At 42.3% G+C, this 19,346-nt stretch overlaps 1 protein-coding gene across 3 annotated transcripts in view; it reads right to left on the bottom strand.

The window, feature by feature from the left end:
• Positions 1-19,346, bottom strand: part of LOC126187919 (nephrin-like) — a 687,362-nt gene that overhangs the window by 289,920 nt on the left and 378,096 nt on the right. For all 3 annotated transcript variants that reach the window (XM_049929278.1, XM_049929279.1, XM_049929280.1), the window contains exon 2: positions 6,371-6,503. In XM_049929278.1, the coding sequence (XP_049785235.1) occupies positions 6,371-6,503 (133 nt within the window). The remainder of the gene's footprint in view (positions 1-6,370; positions 6,504-19,346) is intronic.

The raw sequence follows: 19,346 nt of genomic DNA, 5'->3' as shown, positions 1-19,346 counted from the left end.
GTATTCAAATTTACATGTCACTTCTAAATACCTCACCTTACTGCATCTTGGTAGCCTTAATCTTTACCAGTAAATGCTACATCAGGAATTTACACACGACAGATTTTTTCGAATTCAGTCGTTTCGTTTATCACTTTCCTGTTTAAGATAACGTCTATTCACATTATGTCACATGCTTTCGCTGAGCAGAAGGCTTACTCACCTTTGCATTTAACTTCACAGATCCCAGTAACATCTAACATAAATCTCAAATACGTCATTTTGCTTCTGTTAAGAGGAACGTCATTATTAACACGAGATGTGACAGTTGTGATTACTCTTTGTAGTCTGCAGGTCATATCTGTAGTTTTCTGTGTCGGTTTTCTTTGTCTGTTAAGCGATGTGTTTGGCACTGTGGGCAGTTCCACACTACATGGCAATACCATTCCTAAACTTTCACCATTTCATATCCCCCCTTTTTCGATATCATCTGTACAAAAACATAAAAAATGGCATTTCATATACGACAAGCGAGGACTGAATATTGCAAGAAAACGTTTCCTAAAAGTTACAGAAATTCATTAATACGATAAAATTGAATATTAGAATATTAACGACATTGATGATTGCATGAAATTAATGAAAAGAACCTTGATGAAAATCTTTTGCACTACTTTTCTATTGACCTTTTCAGCTACAGTGTAGGAGATTGAGTTCTTTGTTAAAAACGAGACCTATATACACAGCTGTAATTTATTCCATTATGCTCCAGTCTCCCATTCACGTCTCTCTTTTTAAATTTTGTTTTATGTACTTTCCTGGATCGGTGATTTCTTATAATCAGTGATATCATGCGACAATGTACTCCACCAATATGTGAATATCAGCAAAGCACCGTGATACAACGAAATTATTTTGTTTTGTATCTGAGTCGAAAAGCAGATAGGAATATATGTTGCTATGCAGCTCGCAGCTAAGGCTGCAGTAAGCTCTAGGGACGAGATAAACGTGCAGCGAAGTTGATTAATGTTTGTAAATGAAATTTCACTTACAGCAAGGACTAAGGAGAATGCTTTGTCAGTCCTTCCACTTTAACTGAACAGATACTATCACTGCCTCGCTTTAATTACGCTGACAATGGGTGCTAACCTGCGGTACGAGCTATCCTATCAACCCGCATTACTTCGGAAGTGATTAATGAATGTTATCTAGATGCTTATTGAATACGAATCACTCTGTAAGCCATTTCTTATTATTTCACTGCCTAATAACGTGCTTTACCAGAATTTTTCGGTCCGGATAAATATGAAATGTGTAACTACAGTCTAAATACTGCAAGCATATTTATGGTTGCATCATACTTTAAAACAAGAGCGAGTTCAAAGAAAGTGTCCGTAATGTTGGTCTTTAAATTATTTCATAACGAGACGTTAAACCTGATTCGACGAGTCAATGCATTTAGCCCACTTTTCGATAAAGAGCATACATAAATTACCATACCGAGTTCTTTCTCGTTATAACAAACGTTTCCAGTTAAGCTATTATCCCGTCTTCGCTGGGGTTGGAAAGATTATTCGTATGGCTAGCGCCCGTTTATATGAGGCATCAATCTACAGCATTAAAACCAAGTGTAAAGAGGGCAATACATAGGAAACAGAAGTCATTTAAACATTCCTACATTAATGTATAGAAAGAAGTTAATTTTCTTCTCCAGATTCACCTAACAGCTAACCCAAATCGTAACTTTTCAAGGCATAGTACTTACAAGAAATATTGTTAAATATTTTGTACTTTTTGAACAATTAACTCCTATAGAAATCTTCGTTTTTATGACACACAACCCTCCAAAGCTCGTTCTTCTATTCAATAGAAACGGTATATTGTGTATATTTGAATAGAAAATTGGTACTCAACAAAAGTCCTCGGAACTTGAGGAAAGGATGACTAATAGGGTCACTTTTCTGCCATGAATAACGGTTTAATTTTTTGTCCCATTTGTGTTTCACCACGTTTGTATAGTGTAGAGAAGATGAGGGATAAATCAGTGACAATAATTTACATCAGTATTCCCAAGTCCTATAAAATAAGACAAAACCATTGTTTATATTCGTAACCACGAAAAAGTAAGTTTAAGGCTACAGCTGGAAAACACGATTTTGAGTTAGCAAAACATGCCAAAATGATTATTCCCAACGAGCTTCAAATACTAAATATACTGACATCCACAAGTCGTTCAAAATTAACCAACTGACAGACAGCTAACAGCCCGTTTATGTTTGCTCTGCCAAGTGTGGACGATACCATACACTCGGAAAAAAAGAAGAAAGGGGTCAACAAAGATGGAGCACAAACTCAGCTGACACTTTCACAAAGGAACCATTCATGCGTCAGCCTCAGTCGATTCAGGGAAACAACAGAAACCCTGCATTCGTATGAACTGACAAGCATTTCAACACCGCTCCTCACGAGTGTGAATGAAGTGTCTTAACGTAATCGCCACCTGGTTTTCATTTACGTACATCAACATTAACCGTTTTAATGTGTGTTCTCGATGTTGTGACTGATTACCGTTTACAATGTAAGTAAAATGTCTGTGTTTGGGAGACGAAGTGTTTTATTTGACATCAACCTATGAATAAAATAAGTAATCAGTTACCGAAAATATGGAAGGACATAAACGTTCAGCTGAAGGACGCATAAAGTGGTGTTCACAAATTTCTAACACTTCCGCAGATTTTAATAAGTAATAAAGGCTCTATTAACAGAATCTTCCGTCGGTTCTTGGTAGAACAGCATTATAATAAATGAAAAGCACCAGTTTGCTTTTTTTCTGCAATATAACTTTTACCGTTAACCGGTTTTCGACTTACAAGGTCATCTTCAGACATTTACTGAGTATTATCGCCAAAGAAGTTAAATGTTAGCAGACAACATTGGAAGAGAAGTAACACATCTAGACTGAAGTAGAAACATACAGTAAGTAACATCTTTCCAATGAAAAAGTAAAAACTGAACATTACATAAATAACAATGGAGAAGACAGGACAACCTTTAGCACAAAACAGGAACAGCATGCCTACATAACAGTTTCTATTAATAAACAAAACTAATAAACTAATAAAATAAATTAAAATTAGTACGAGACAAGGCTGTATCAGGAGGTATGTTTCATATCTGCCGTACGGTGCTGCCATCTCTGGGACGTATTGGCAATGGACGCGGCCTCATTTTAAAACAATGCGCATGTTTCTATCTCTTTCCAGTCCGGAGAAAAAAAATCGGAGGCCTTAGAAATTGAATGCACCTCGTACATATGAGTATACCTAATATGCAAGACGGCCATCCAGAATTTTTTGTTGTTTGTTCCAGAGACATCTGCCGTGTAGCTAAGACCTATAAAGTGTCAGCTCTCCGTATTCTGTAACAAAAAAAAAAAAAAAAAAAAAAAACCCTGCGGTAGGCGTTTCATTCAGTTCTAATAAGCATTGTACCTATTGTACCTAAAACGTTGTGATTAGTTACTAGCATGTTTTGGTGGATAACCTCACACACAGTCGACGCTATTACTCATCCATAAAAATGTTCAAATGTGTGTTAATCTTATGGGACTTAGCTGCTATGGTCATCAGTCCCTAAGCTTACACACTACTTAACCTAAATTATCCTAAGGACAAACACACACACCCATGCCCGAGGGAGGACTCGAACCTCCGCCGGGACCAGCCACGCAGTCAATGACTGCAGCGCCCCAGACCGCTCGGCTAAACCTGCGCGGCTACTCACGCCTAAGATGTTGAAAGAAATACATTTTGAAGTTTTTAGCAATGCTGATCGACAATCCCACTGGGCTACATTTTATAACACAGAGCAGCAGTCTTTGCTTTGTAACGGAAAAATTAGCATACTGACATATAATCGATACGATATCAAACGGTACACAAATGGGAACTACGCTGTTATCTAAAATGTTTTCCTAAACATTTCCGGTCATCGGGCAAAACTAATGGCCCGAGGCCAAATAGTAGACGGAAACCACTGGTTACTGTACCACTTGCAAGGGATTCCGCCATCGCTATAGCACAGGTCGGTCTCGCTCTCCAAACAGCCAGCAAATAGTGAAAACAAAGACCTCTTAGCGCCAAACGGATCCTACTGGCCCTGAAATCTGTACCTGAGCAGCAAAGCAAGACGTCTGTAATAACTGACCGGAATGTTTGACCAATGGTTTACATAGATCGATTTACACTCCTGGAAATGGAAAAAAGAACACATTGACACCGGTGTGTCAGACCCACCATACTTGCTCCGGACACTGCGAGAGGGCTGTACAATCAATGATCACACGCACGGCACAGCGGACACACCAGGAACCGCGGTGTTGGCCGTCGAATGGCGCTAGCTGCGCAGCATTTGTGCACCGCCGCCGTCAGTGTCAGCCAGTTTGCCGTGGCATACGGAGCTCCATCGCAATCTTTAACACTGGTAGCATGCCGCGACAGCGTGGACGTGAACCGTATGTGCAGTTGACGGACTTTGAGCGAGGGCGTATAGTGGGCATGCGGGAGGCCGGGTGGACGTACCGCCGAATTGCTCAACACGTGGGGCGTGAGGCCTCCACAGTACATCGATGTTGTCGCCAGTGGTCGGCGGAAGGTGCACGTGCTCGTCGACCTGGGACCGGACCGCAGCGACGCACGGATGCACGCCAAGACCGTAGGATCCTACGCAGTGCCGTAGGGGACCGCACCGCCACTTCCCAGCAAATTAGGGACACTGTTGCTCCTGGGGTATCGGCGAGGACCATTCGCAACCGTCTCCATGAAGCTGGGCTACGGTCCCGCACACCGTTAGGCCGTCTTCCGCTCACGCCCCAACATCGTGCAGCCCGCCTCCAGTGGTGTCGCGACAGGCGTGAATGGAGGGACGAATGGAGACGTGTCGTCTTCAGCGATGAGAGTCGCTTCTGCCTTGGTGCCAATGATGGTCGTATGCGTGTTTGGCGCCGTGCAGGTGAGCGCCACAATCAGGACTGCATACGACCGAGGCACATAGGGCCAACACCCGGCATCATGGTGTGGGGAGCGATCTCCTACACTGGCCGTACACCACTGGTGATCGTCGAGCGGACACTGAATAGTGCACGGTACATCCAAACCGTCATCGAACCCATCGTTCTACCATTCCTAGACCGGCAAGGGAACTTGCTGTTCCAACAGGACAATGCACGTCCGCATGTATCCCGTGCCACCCAACGTGCTCTAGAAAGTGTAAGTCAACTACCCTGGCCAGCAAGATCTCCGGATCTGTCCCACATTGAGCATGTTTGGGACTGGATGAAGCGTCGTCTCACGCGGTCTGCACGTCCAGCACGAACGCTGGTCCAACTGAGGCGCCAGGTGGAAATGGCATGGCAAGCCGTTCCACAGGACTACATCCAGCATCTCTACGATCGTCTCCATGGGAGAATAGCAGCCTGCATTGCTGCGAAAGGTGGATATACACTGTACTAGTGGCGACATTGTGCATGCTCTGTTGCCTGTGTCTATGTGCCTGTGGTTCTGTCAGTGTGATCATGTGATGTATCTGACCCCAGGAATGTGTCAATAGAGTTTCCCCTTCCTGGGACAATGAATTCACGGTGTTCTTATTTCAATTTCCAGGAGTGTATGATTGTGCTATATATCAATAAATTTCTGAATCATTCCAGAGAGATGCTGGACTTTACTTATTTGTTACCGTTTCCACTTCGCAGAAACTTCTCCGTTACTGTGAGTAGGTGCAACTGCAGTGCACTGAATGTAGCGAAACGTGTGTGGGCTCTTACCGAAATGATTAGTTGCAGCACGTTTCTCTGGGTTAAGTCTCTGTGGCTCTCATACACTCTTGTGTCACTTGAACAAAAAAAATCTTTGCTATGGAACGTTATACCTGCACTCCTGCATATTTCCTAACTGATGCCATTATGGAACCGTGAGACCTGGGACCACATAAGTGGTGTAGTAAGGGACGCTGAAGCACAGAGCGTATCTCCGATGACATCATCGAGGACGACATAGGGATGATACGCCGTGTACTTCATCGTCCCTTACCATGCTACTCACAAAATGTATATTAGATCATGATTGAACCTTAAAACAGCGGAATCTGTGGAGTTTGGCGTAGTATCCTCGGCAACGGTAATAGTAAATTTTAGAGACAATGGTCCGAAAACATTTCGTATTCATTTTCTTCCGGTGACATTCAGTGTTAAGGAAATGACGGAAAGACGTAGTCTATACGAAAAGGCACTGTTGGAACTGGATAATGTCATGCGTAGCGGCTCTCGGATGGATTCCCTGCGAGGTAGACGCTGACGGCCAAGTTGTTCGCTTTTTGTGTGATGTTGACTCACCTGTAAATGGGCGAGTTGAGCCCATCTTTGTACCAGATGACGAGGTGGACCGTATCGTTGGCGATGGGTGGGACGATGTCGCACGGAAGCTTGGCCACTCCTCCCTGGACGGCCTGTGTATCCGTCACCACCACTGCAACACAGAAAGGACGCGCATTACTCACCACATGACTGGGAGGCACAGTACTTCTTGCAAACATAGTTAAATAACTACACTGATATTTCGCAACACGCGGTTTCACAGAGCATACTGAACGTCACATTTCTCAAAATATATCGACATATAAGAGGCGAACGACAGGAAAATTCGCAAATGGTTGATATCGAAATGAGATACTGTTGTAGCCTCCCTCTCATGTAACTGTGTCTGTAGCAAGAGCGTGTAGTGTAGGAAACTAAGGATTATTTCTGAAAAGGAACTAAAAATTCAAGGAGAAGAAATGAAAGCTTCAAACGAATATAACATTGATATTCTGTCATTATCTACAGCAACACCAAAGTTTACCTAAGTATCCGTGGACCCAAAAGTTGACGACTGTGTAAGTGTGGTTTTGTCCACTTATCTAGGAGGCCTCATAAATACTAAACATTCATCTACAGCTAGCTAACCAACCAAAGTAGAATTTTTGCCTCATCTCTAGTGGTCTAGCAAGTTCTATTTACTACCACTTTTTGCACTGTGGTTGGGTTGTTGCATTAGTAACTTGAAACGGTAGACAGAACAGTTCAAAACGAATATTTTTTTCACCCATCATACACACTACTCATCTTACAAATGAGGTGTAAGTGCCTCGTTTCTACGTAGGATTCCCCGGGAGCGCATAAACAGCGCTAATTTTGCCATTTTTATTGTCCGTAGAAGGAATATTATTTTTTATAAGGCTATAAAAATGCTTGTTATAAACTCAAGTGACATACTCGTTATTTTCACGAGCTGCGACATGGTCGCGAATTGAACAGAGACCCGAATAGAGAATACATTTCCTTCAGTTCACGTCTATGGTCACAAATTTTTTGTCATCTGACTACCAGTTTCGGTCTATAATGATCATCTTCAGATCTGTTTCATAAAGACATATCCTAATTACTGGAGCCTTAGTGGCATCGTCAAATGCTAAACATAAAATCAGCGCTAAACATTAGGACGTATTTTTATAAAACAGATCCGAAGATGGTCATTATAGACCGAAACCGGTAGTATGATGACAAAAAAAAAATTGTGACCATAGACGTGAACTAAAGGAAATTTGTACCCATTATTGATAACTCCACCATTTCAGGGGGCCTGATCCCTTTCCGGCAGACTGGTGAAGCATCATTTACTTGGGGCATCTCAGAGCCTCCATTCTGTCAATGTGGTGTGTTCACTTCGGGTTTTGAGATGTTCTGATTTATGGAACACGCAATTTGTACCCGTCGACTGTCTCCGTGTCTGATATATTCCTGTTCGACACACTCATCTTAGAAGACTATATTCTTAACTAAGCTTTCTCTGTAAGAGTAAAACAGTCGCTTCCGTTGAGTAGGAAAAAAAGCTGCCATTACATTGCAAAATTTGATTCTTGTCTGTTTGCGTCTTTAATTTTTCAGATGATGTTGGCTAGTCCCACATACATGCTTTGACGTATTAACTTTTTGGCTTAAGCCTTCCTTCATTAGCAGTTGATATCACATAGAGATATTTGAAATGGGACACTTGTTTAAGAATGTGGCCATTAACTGCAGTTTATCATTTGATAGTTTCGGAAGCAAAAATAATTGTCTTTTCGTTCAGTACCTTATTTCGGCGTATATCTCACAAACTTTGTATCAAGTAAACATTGAATTTTAAGGTCCATCTTCCCTATTTCGGGTGATCACTACGCAATTAGCGGCGTTCGGGGTAATCACTGGAGGATCAAAGCCTTTCCATTCTCGTGTCATTTGATCCAAACAGGTGTTATATGAAAATGTGAAAATTTATTATTGTTGCTGCGTAACTTCGTAGCGTTTGTGTTTTGCATTTGGTAATCCGATTGCTTTGACTATATATACTGACTTTCATATTTTATTGGCAGTTCGCTGTTGCAGTTTTGGTTTAAGTATTGTCATTTTGTCATTTGATGACAGTGAGTGGAGCAGTGGACGCTAGAAAATGGAGTGCCAAATGGAAAAAAATCTGAATGTTTCAGACTTATTCTTCTGTTTCAGTTCAGTAGAGGGACAACATTTGCGCCATGTACTGTCATTGGACAGAGCACGGAAGGAAAATGATTTTCTCGTTTTGAGGAGGTTCGTTGTGATTAGTGATTCCCCGCTTTCTGGAAGACCTTCGGGATCTCATGAAGATCGTTTAAACGCATTAATCTACAATAATCCACGCCCTTGTAATTGAGAACTTTCAAATTTGATGAACTGTGATCATTCCATCATCGTGCAACATTTGCATGCAGTAGGGAAGGTTCAGAAATCGTCTGTACGGGTATCGCATGCTCTAAGCAAAAATCATAGAAATCAGCGAATGGCCCTATGTGCAGCGCAGCTTGCTCGTCATCAACTGGACCGTGAACGACACCGACTATTTCTATCCTGTATCATTACTAGTGACGAAAGTGGCGTCTTTATGCTAACAGAAGGAAAAGAAAGGAATGGTTGAGCCCAAACAAAGCAGCAACCCAGTCTTCAAAGACCTGCGCGAATCCGTAGGTGTTAAGTGGGCTAACTCTAAAACGCACGCACAAATGAAATCATAGTGCACACGGTATCGCCGGTTACGTGAAACACAGAGGCATGTGCTATGGCCGCAGCGGCTGGCGACTCTCCAGCAAGGAAATCACGGGGCGGTACGGCGATGGAGCGTCACCTGCTACGGCGAGCCGGAAGTGGAGGAGGTGTGCGGCCGCAGCACGGCGGCTCTTAACGCGGAGTCTGCGCGAGATCTGCCCCCACACGAGTCGTGCACCGCAATTTATAGCCTAATTCCAGGCGGCCCGGCGGCGCGCAGTTGAGAATGTGTTGCTCTTATTGCATACACGGCGCTGCCAGAGAGCTCGCTAACACTCCCGTATAATTGCGAGCGGAAATTGCCTATAAATTACACGCTGTCCTTGCGCTTTACTAAAATATTTGGAACCTTTTTTTCCTCGCGTTTCTGCTTGCTTAGGCTGCTAAACACTGTAGGCTTTTTTTTTATTGCTTTTAATTCCCGTTTAAAGGTGCTGAGTTCTCAAAAAAAACCTTACAGAATCGTTGGTTTGTGTATTCTGAGTGTGAATAACTTTCTGTGTCTGTTGTTTGATACAGAATTACCAGCTCACTAACACACCGCAATGACTGGTAATCAAATAAAATGAAAGACTGAGAAGCAGCTCTTAAACCAGTGTAAAAATAGGCGGGAATGTCGAAGTTTTAATTATCACCTCGAAAAATAAAGTTACGTAATTAATTTTCTGTTTGATTGCTCGTACACGTCTGCAGTCCTGGTACACATTAAAATCCCCTCCCCACAGTACTGTAGCAGGCAGCTAGAGAAACCAAAACCAAATGTTGCACCCTAATGATAAAATGAAGGTGGGCTGTAATATTTGCTTTTACCTCCTCTATCGGCGTGCTGTGGTACTGTGGTGTGGTGATTTCAGCGTGAACCAGGATTGCGGATGTGTATGAACAAACAAACAGAAAATAAATCAGGTAATTTTATATTTCTTCCGAGAGATAAAGTTTATGAGTGCTCTTATTCAGAGTGTGACAAGCGTAAGTATAGATATTTCTATTAGTGACTGAGCACGGTGTGTTGAACAACATTAGATTTACATCTGCAGACCAACAACTATAGCTATTACAAGCTGTATGTTTTTAAATTGAGTAGCACTTACAAGAACAAGCTATTAATACTAATTTGCCCCTGCACAACAGGTCAGGTATTAAACTGTGGACACGTAGATACAAAACGGATAATCTATACCGTCAGGCGTAGTTCATTTAGTGGTGCAGTTACGACAGTGCAGAAAACATCATGTAGTAAATTATGTGCAGTGTTTGCGGTATGACCGTTCGACACACAGAAAAATAACCAACACAGTGGTGTGTGAGCATATTAAAGTAACACATACGAAAATATCTGCACTTATTACCGTTACGACCTGTGTAACATTTTGTTCTCGGCTTCAGCTGAAGTGTAAACCGATTTGCTGTAACATGCATCATAGAAAGAAGTGTGGGGCCAGGATGAGAGCTTTAGGAATTAACAGCAAACGAAGCATAATTTCTTATAAAATAAAACTCATAGCTATTCAGAAGCTTAAGCAGAAAACATACTAATGTTAAATGGGTTCAAAATGGCTCTGAGCACTATGGGACTTAACATCTATGGTCATCAGTCCCCTAGAACTTAGAACTACTTAAACCTAACTAACCTAAGGACAGCACACAACACCCAGCCATAACGAGGCAGAGAAAATCCCTGACCCCGCCGGGAATCGAACCCGGGAACCCGGGCGTGGGAAGCGAGAACGCTACCGCACGACCACGAGATGCGGGCTACTAATGTTACCATTTCATAATAGGTACCTACTGCCTACAATGTGCTTAACTGAGACAGTATAGTTTGAAAGAGATTTATTTATATTATTTTGCTATAGGGCATGCTACGTTCCAGTACATGAGAATACTTTTTATATTATGTAAGATGCTTGCTCTCGCGGCAATATCCATCAACAAAATATTCTCGGGTTTCTAGCCGCGTCAAGTGATTAACTGTCCACGAAATGACTTACGAAAAGCTTTCAAGAAAAACGGTTACTACAACAGACAAATTCCGCAAGCAGTTTCGTCTAATTCACGAAAGCTGAAGGTCTTCGAAGAAGACACGAATAAGAATGCGTTTTTACCGTTTTGTCGCTCAATAACAGGAAAGATTGGCCGGCTTCTGAAGAGGCAAAAAATCAACACAGTTCCCCGCCAAGATGTGGCAACAAATGAAGCCTGTGAAAGACGATGTAAACCTCAGAACACATGGAATATACAAAATACAGAGTGGGTGTCGGCAGTTTTATGTCAGTCAGACTGCCCGCACTATTGACCGCTGCCATGAAAAATCAGCTGTAGCGGAACACGCACTGGAACACGGACACAGAATTGCATTCGACGGAACTTTTATTATTAAACGGACCAACGGCTTCTGGGATAGCGCAATAAACGAAGCAATAGAGATCAAAATATTGGACGCTACCCTCAATGAACGGTTTGAACTGCAGATGAGTACGGTCTCGGGTCCTGTGATTGGGGAGTTGATGGGGGTGTGAGGGTCGCGCCACCGAATCATTACCATCTATAGTGCGGACCTGAGCGACTTCACTGGGGATGCCGCGGCTGTATAAGAACGGCAGCGGCATCTATACGACAATCAACCACTTGACTGTGGCAGATGACATTTCCGCCGAAATATCGTGAACTGTTCACCACTTGAGGCGGCTTGAAATCCAAGAGTTTTTATTAACTTTTTGTATTCGTTTTTTCAGTACTTTTTTATCTGATAAGACGAGAGTAGTGTGAGGAATTGAAAGCACATTGTTACTGGTAGCTTTTGGAACGTGGAGCCTTTGGCCGTTTTCAGGTGTAAAGAGATCAGTGGTGAATTGCGAGACGGTTTTGAGACTGCACTACAAATGACTCTCGGTACACTTGCTACTTATCAATATCTATTACGTCCGCCCCCGGTAGCTGAGTGCTCAGTGTGACAGATTGTCAATTCTAAGGGCCCCGGTTCGATTCCCGGATGGGTCGGAGGTGTTCTCCGCTCTGGGACTGGGTGTTGTGTTGTCCTGATCATCATCATTTCATCCTCATCGACGCGCAAGTCGCTGAAGTGGCGTCAAATCGAAAGACTTTCGCCAGGCGAGCGGTCTACCCGACGGAAGGCCCTCGTCACACGTATATAATATTTATTACGAATTATGGTTTCCTTCAAACTGATGCTTAGTAGATATTCTATTTGTGTGGTGGCGGAGTATGATATTTCAGTGTGAGAATACTAGGTTGTCAGAAATAGTCTGAAAAACTGGTAAAGGTGCTGCAGCGTAGGCTGTACCGAGAAACAACTGTTGAGAAAAGATTCGATATTGAAAGGTCTCTGTTGGATTCCTTTCATGTTAATTTCTTAAATCTGTTGTCATTTACGGCATAAATTCCTCTTCTAAATTTACTGTGGCGTTTCTGACTATTTGGGAGGAGACTGAGTAGTAGAACGTGTTACTTTTACACATAAACAAGAACGATCTGTCACACTACTACACTTTAAAACACAGTTTATATGTAATTCATGTCACACAGTCTCATACGGAACCTACATCCGCTTTCTTTTATATACTGTATATGATAAGATACTGTCATCCCCCTTCCCTTCTGTGTGAGAGGAATCATGAGCAAATGTATTTCTAGTTGCATGCTTGAGGGTAGCAGACAAGCCTGTCTGCTAGAGAACAGTAGGACCAACGTCGGAACAGGTAGCTACGCTTTCTAAAAGCAAAGAGGTTTCTATCCTTAGTATGGTCCTGTCCGTCCCTTGTCATGCTGGTATAGGAAGCTGCCCCTCTGGCCACTTCCGTTTGTATTTGTGAGCCACCCTCAGGAAGGGACCAGGGCAGTCTGTCTGTGGCGAGCGTCTGAAGTGTAAGATCTCCGGCTAAGCGCGTGTCTGCTAAGTCCGTAGGACAATGGATTTCTTAAGTCCAGCCTAACTGAAAATTTAATCACCTTTACTTCAGGTTTAGCTCTAATGTTATCTTAAATTGCAACGCAGTGTAATTAGAGTGTGAAGTTCAGAATATATTCCGGTAGTTGCTTTGTCACTACTTTATGAGTAAAGTGGAACCACGTGTTGATCAGTAACTCTAACTAGCATCATCAATCTTCAATGCGAATGTGCGTGAGCTTATAACGTCTCGTCTTGACAATATTTTTCAATATAGCAACTTTTCTTTATGTTCAACCCACGTGGGGTGTACTTTGTGAGACCAGTGCCACGTGCTTATACAATTGTTTAACTAATCAGGTTAATAGTAAGACGATAGTAACCAGTTCGAGGTTTTTCTTTTGTAAATTGCTTTTCGATCTAATTTATTTTAAATATCAAAATTATTGTGGAGTTACACTCTTTGTGTAAACCAAGTTGACCACGTGAAGCATGTGGTGTAAGCATCAAAGTAGCCCTCAGCTATTCTTTTCGGGAAGATTTCACAGAGTTAGTATGAATTTAGTATACCAGTGTGTGGTAATTTCATGACGGACAGGATTGCACTACGAACGTAACTTCTTTGGGTGAAAATTGAATCGTTTGGTTGTGGTTAATTTCCTCTTGCATATGTTTCAACGTTCTTTGTGTGTTATTTTATGAATGCAGTGTTGTATGCAGTCTCCCAATCTTAGCTCCATATTTGATGTGTTCTGTAAGATTACAAACTCACATTTTCACAGTCCTAAATAAGGCACCAGCTTAGTTATGACTCACGTTTAATATGTTGAAATTTCAATGATCAATGTTAAAATAAATTTCCAAATATAAACTGATTTCTTTCTTTTTATTTAAATTCTGTTATATATATATATATATATATATATATATATATATATATATATATATATATATATATATACACCTGGGGTTGACAAAGAGGAAGTCTGGATCCCAGTGATTACGGCAAAGTTGAAGTCGACTCTCCCAATGTTCACTTTTACTATGAGGCCTTTGTAAGTATGTGCAACGTAGGTATTGAAATACTGAGCCGGCCGGGGTGGTCGAGCGGTTCTAGGTGCAACAGTCTGGAACAGCTGCGGTCGCAGGTTCGAATCCTGCCTTGGGCATGGATGTGTGTGCTGTCCTTAGGTTAGTTAGGTTTAAGTAGTTCTAAGTTATAGGGGACTGATGACCTCAGGAGTTAAGTCCCATAGTGCTCAGAACCATTTGAATATCTTTTTAATAAACCGAAAACATGTCTTCGTAGTTCATTATTTACTTCGTAAACAACTCACAAACAGGCTCAAAGTCACAGATGACATCCGACACGTTTATACACTGTTGTCAACTTATAACTAGCTGCCATTCACAAAAACTGAAACTATTGTATATCTACGTGCCGTATCTCTACATCAATCCAATCTCAAGGGACGCTTAGCGTCTTTCTGAAATGTATTTTAAAATATCCGCCTCCCCGTCAGTTTAAGGGCTGTGACGTCACAAAACGAAGTGTAAACAAGTTTTACATAATCGAATCAAGCCGCCTGAAAGGCTTGCGGTTTTTTTGTGTTAGCATTAACTTAAAAAAGTTTTCTGTGATACATTAAATTTACTTCAGTGTATGTTAATGTAGCAGCAGTCGTACTTGAGTCGACTGTTATTTCCACAGACATGTCTGCCATCTTAAAAATATAACAAGTAAAATTTTTATAAAATTTAAAACAAAATATTTAAAATAACTCATTTGAAAGGAAGTTTTGGACTGATTCCAAAACTGGTCCTACATTCTGTCAGTAAGTAATACTTCCGATGTTATGGTGAATGTAATACTATAACTTATATTTTAGCATTACTAATTCAGGTGTTCCATTTGTATTAAAATTATATGTGTAAAATATGATCTTTTATTATCAGCATCTTCTGATAAATTGTTGCTATTAAAAACGGTCTTTTTATTGATTCTGATGACCAACAACGAAGTTCTCGTATTAAATAGGTTGTAAGACAGGGATGTAGCCTTTCCCTCCTAATGTTCAATCTGTATATAGAAGAAGCAATGACGGAAAGAAAACAAAGTTTAAAGAGGGGGATTAAAATTCAAACTGAAAGTATATCAGTGATAAGATACCCTACTGATTATTCTCAATGAAAAGGAACAGGAATTTAACTCAAACGAGTACAGAATATGCACTAAGAGTAAATTGAAGAAAGACTAAAGTAGTGAGAAGTAGCAGGAATGAGAACAACGAGAAACTTAAAAGCAGAATACTAACTAGGCAGCAAAATAACCCATGATAGACGGAACAAGCAGGCCATAGAAATCAGACTAACTCTGGCAAAGAGGGCGTTGCTGGCCAAGATAAGTCTTATAGTATCAAAAGTAGGCCTTAATTTGAGGAAGAAATTTCTGAGAAGGTACATTTGGAGCACAGCATTGTATGGTACTGAAACACTGAAAGTATGGAAATCGGAACAGAAGAGAATCGAAGCATTTCAGATGTTTAGAATTATGTGGACTGGTAATGCAAGAAACAAGGAGATTTTGCACAGAATCGGCGAGAAAAGAAATATATAGAAAACACTGACAGGAAGAAGGGACAGTGTGGTAAGACATGTGTTAAATGATTAGGAAATGTCTTCGAGGTACCAGAGGCAGCTATAGAGGGTAAAAACTGTAGAGTAAAACGGGGATTAATAATAGATCCAGTACATAATTTGGGACGTAAACTGTATATGCTACTCCGAAATGAAGAGGCTGGTGCAGTAAAGGAGTTCTTTCCGGGCTGCATCAAGCCAGCTGATGACCCAAATAAAAAAGATTTAATCTGAATATTCTTTTGTAAATATATGTTACAGTTTTCACATTAACTAAATGAGTCGGTTCCTAATGAAATATTTTATCCTGATATGGTCTTTACTTCCTCAATTCATGGTAGAGAAAAATTGGATAATGCATTAAATTGCTTTCAACATACAAAATACGGATTTCTTATAGTAATCCTAAAATACAGTTTCAGTGGGATCATGTGGTTTCAGTGAGATCAACAAGCAAACAGAATTTTCTGCAAACATCATAAATATGTCTTACGCACAAGAAAAAAATGGGAATTCACTTGATATAATTTGGTTTGGGTCAAACGGTTTGTTGTCAGGTGTCGTGATCGGCTTTACCTCGATAATGGATAATCGATAAAGAAATTGTATCAAATTTCCCAGCAGAAGCCGGAGTGAAGAGAGACTCCGCTCGCGAGGCTGTCAACCCACGCACTGCCAATACCAAGTTTGTATAACGCAAACAGTCCTGCGACGCACCCTAATCGCCATCGGACTCCGCGAGAACAGCATCACGCCACAGATCATTCTCGCCCTCAATTTTGTCTGCCAGTTAAGCGCTAGTAACACAAGTTATAAGCAACAAACCCGTCTCAAATACCCTCGACTAACCTACCTCTAAAAATTCATCATGAGACGTATTTTGATTACGCTTGTCTTGCGGGCTTTCAGAGTAGAGGGAGTCATAGTACACTCCTGGAAATGGAAAAAAGAACACATTGACACCGGTGTGTCAGACCCACCATACTTGCTCCGGACACTGCGAGAGGGCTGTACAAGCAATGATCACACGCACGGCACAGCGGACACACCAGGAACCGCGGTGTTGGCCGTCGAATGGCGCTAGCTGCGCTGCATTTGTGCACCGCCGCCGTCAGTGTCAGCCAGTTTGCCGTGGCATGCGGATCTCCATCGCAGTCTTTAACACTGGTAGCATGCCGCGACAGCGTGGACGTGAACCGTATGTGCAGTTGACGGACTTTGAGCGAGGGCGTATAGTGGGCATGCGGGAGGCCGGGTGGACGTACCGCCGAATTGCTCAACACGTGGGGCGTGAGGCCTCCACAGTACATCGATGTTGTCGCCAGTGGTCGGCGGAAGGTGCACGTGCTCGTCGACCTGGGACCGGACCGCAGCGACGCACGGATGCACGCCAAGACCGTAGGATCCTACGCAGTGCCGTAGGGGACCGCACCGCCACTTCCCAGCAAATTAGGGACACTGTTGCTCCTGGGGTATCGGCGAGGACCATTCGCAACCGTCTCCATGAAGCTGGGCTACGGTCCCGCACACCGTTAGGCCGTCTTCCGCTCACGCCCCAACATCGTGCAGCCCGCCTCCAGTGGTGTCGCGACAGGCGTGAATGGAGGGACGAATGGAGACGTGTCGTCTTCAGCGATGAGAGTCGCTTCTGCCTTGGTGCCAATGATGGTCGTATGCGTGTTTGGCGCCGTGCAGGTGAGCGCCACAATCAGGACTGCATACGACCGAGGCACACAGGGCCAACACCCGGCATCATGGTGTGGGGAGCGATCTCCTACACTGGCCGTACACCACTGGTGATCGTCGAGGGGACATTGAATAGTGCACGGTACATCCAAACCGTCATCGAACCCATCGTTCTACCATTCCTAGACCGGCAAGGGAACTTGCTGTTCCAACAGGACAATGCACGTCCGCATGTATCCCGTGCCACCCAACGTGCTCTAGAAGGTGTAAGTCAACTACCCTGGCCAGCAAGATGCAAGATCTCCGGATCTGTCCCCCATTGAGCATGTTTGGGACTGGATGAAGCGTCGTCTCACGCGGTCAGCACGTCCAGCACGAACGCTGGTCCAACTGAGGCGCCAGGTGGAAATGGCACGGCAAGCCGTTCCACAGGACTACATCCAGCATCTCTACGATCGTCTCCATGGGAGAATAGCAGCCTGTATTGCTGCGAAAGGTGTATATACACTGTACTGGTGCCGACATTGTGCATGCTCTGTTGCCTGTGTCTATGTGCCTGTGGTTCTGTCAGTGTGATCATGTGATGTATCTGACCCCAGGAATGTGTCAATAAAGTTTCCCCTTCCTGGGACAATGAATTCACGGTGTTCTTATTTCAATTTCCAGGAGTGTATTTATACCGTGTAGCGTCAGCAATGTTACATATCTCAGTGAACGCCACTTTTGACTGTGCACGAACCTGGGTGATCCCTTTACAGTACTACCTCTAATACTTACAACAATTTTATGAAAATACCTGGACTTATATGTTTCTTCGTAAGATAAGGGACCATTAAGTGGAAGCACAGAATGCTAAAAACAGTATTCTAAAAAAAGTAGAAAAAAGTATTTACGTTACACATATCACGGAGTTACGTTTACTCTCTCTTGCGCAGTTCTCATATGACGCTTGTTCATTCGACTTTATTAAAGGAAGGAACTCTAACGACGTCCTTAGAAACACAGGAAAGGTGTATCTTCCGAATCCTGCATTTTACAGCTAATTGGTGCTGATCAATGTGAATCTGCAGAGTGCAAGTATTATGATGAGAGAGTAGCAATATATACTATGATAATTTTCGAACACCCTGTGTTTATCGATTACGGATAAAACATGAACAAATTTATTATGCCCACGTCATAACTCGCTCGCTCGTTTAAATTACTTTCATTCTGATGTGGGCAATATGTAACTATCGCATTAGCATATTTGCAGACTCCAATTACCGCTTAATCGAAGTAAATATGTTCATCGGCTACTCTCTTTTAACAACACCAAAACGCTGCTGCTGTACTCACACTGTTTGCAAACGTTTATATTACACGTGAGCTCTCGGATTTTGTGTATGTGAGTGTGTATATGCGGCCAGTTCCGCATTAAACGTACTATGGTACCTGCATATATTATAAAAAGCCTTTATTTGAACTAGTTGGTTGACTTTCTCTATGTTTACTATCGTTCAATTGATGAATTTGTATTTAAGATTTAGAAATACTGTGTATTATCCGTCTTTCCCTGTAGCTTTCTCCCATTTTTCACAGAATTTCGAGCATCGTGCATCATTTTACACGGTCTAACAGTTTTTCTTTGTCGATGTAGCCTGTGAGTGTGTCTATACTTCTCTTCAGTCTCGTTTCCATGATGAAGCACAATGCGAGAATTACTCCTCTGGTGCTTTTACCTTTCATAAAGCCGAACCGATCTTCTAACAAATCCTCAATTTGCTTTTCCATTTGTCTGTGTAGTACTCTGGTCAGCAGCTTGGATGCATGAGCTGTTAGATTGATTGTGCAATAGTTCCCGAACTTATCTGCCCTTGCTATTGAGAGGTTGCTATAAGCGGACGACCTTTACGAGTGTCCGCCAGAAAAAGGAAATTTGTAAAGATGGAGGTAATGAATTGGTGTACAATATATTAACTTTTGAACATTATTAAGGTAAAT

This window comes from Schistocerca cancellata, chromosome 5, assembly GCF_023864275.1.
Source record: "Schistocerca cancellata isolate TAMUIC-IGC-003103 chromosome 5, iqSchCanc2.1, whole genome shotgun sequence".
Taxonomy (NCBI): domain Eukaryota; kingdom Metazoa; phylum Arthropoda; class Insecta; order Orthoptera; family Acrididae; genus Schistocerca; species Schistocerca cancellata.
This window is presented reverse-complemented; position numbering and strand designations above follow the sequence as displayed.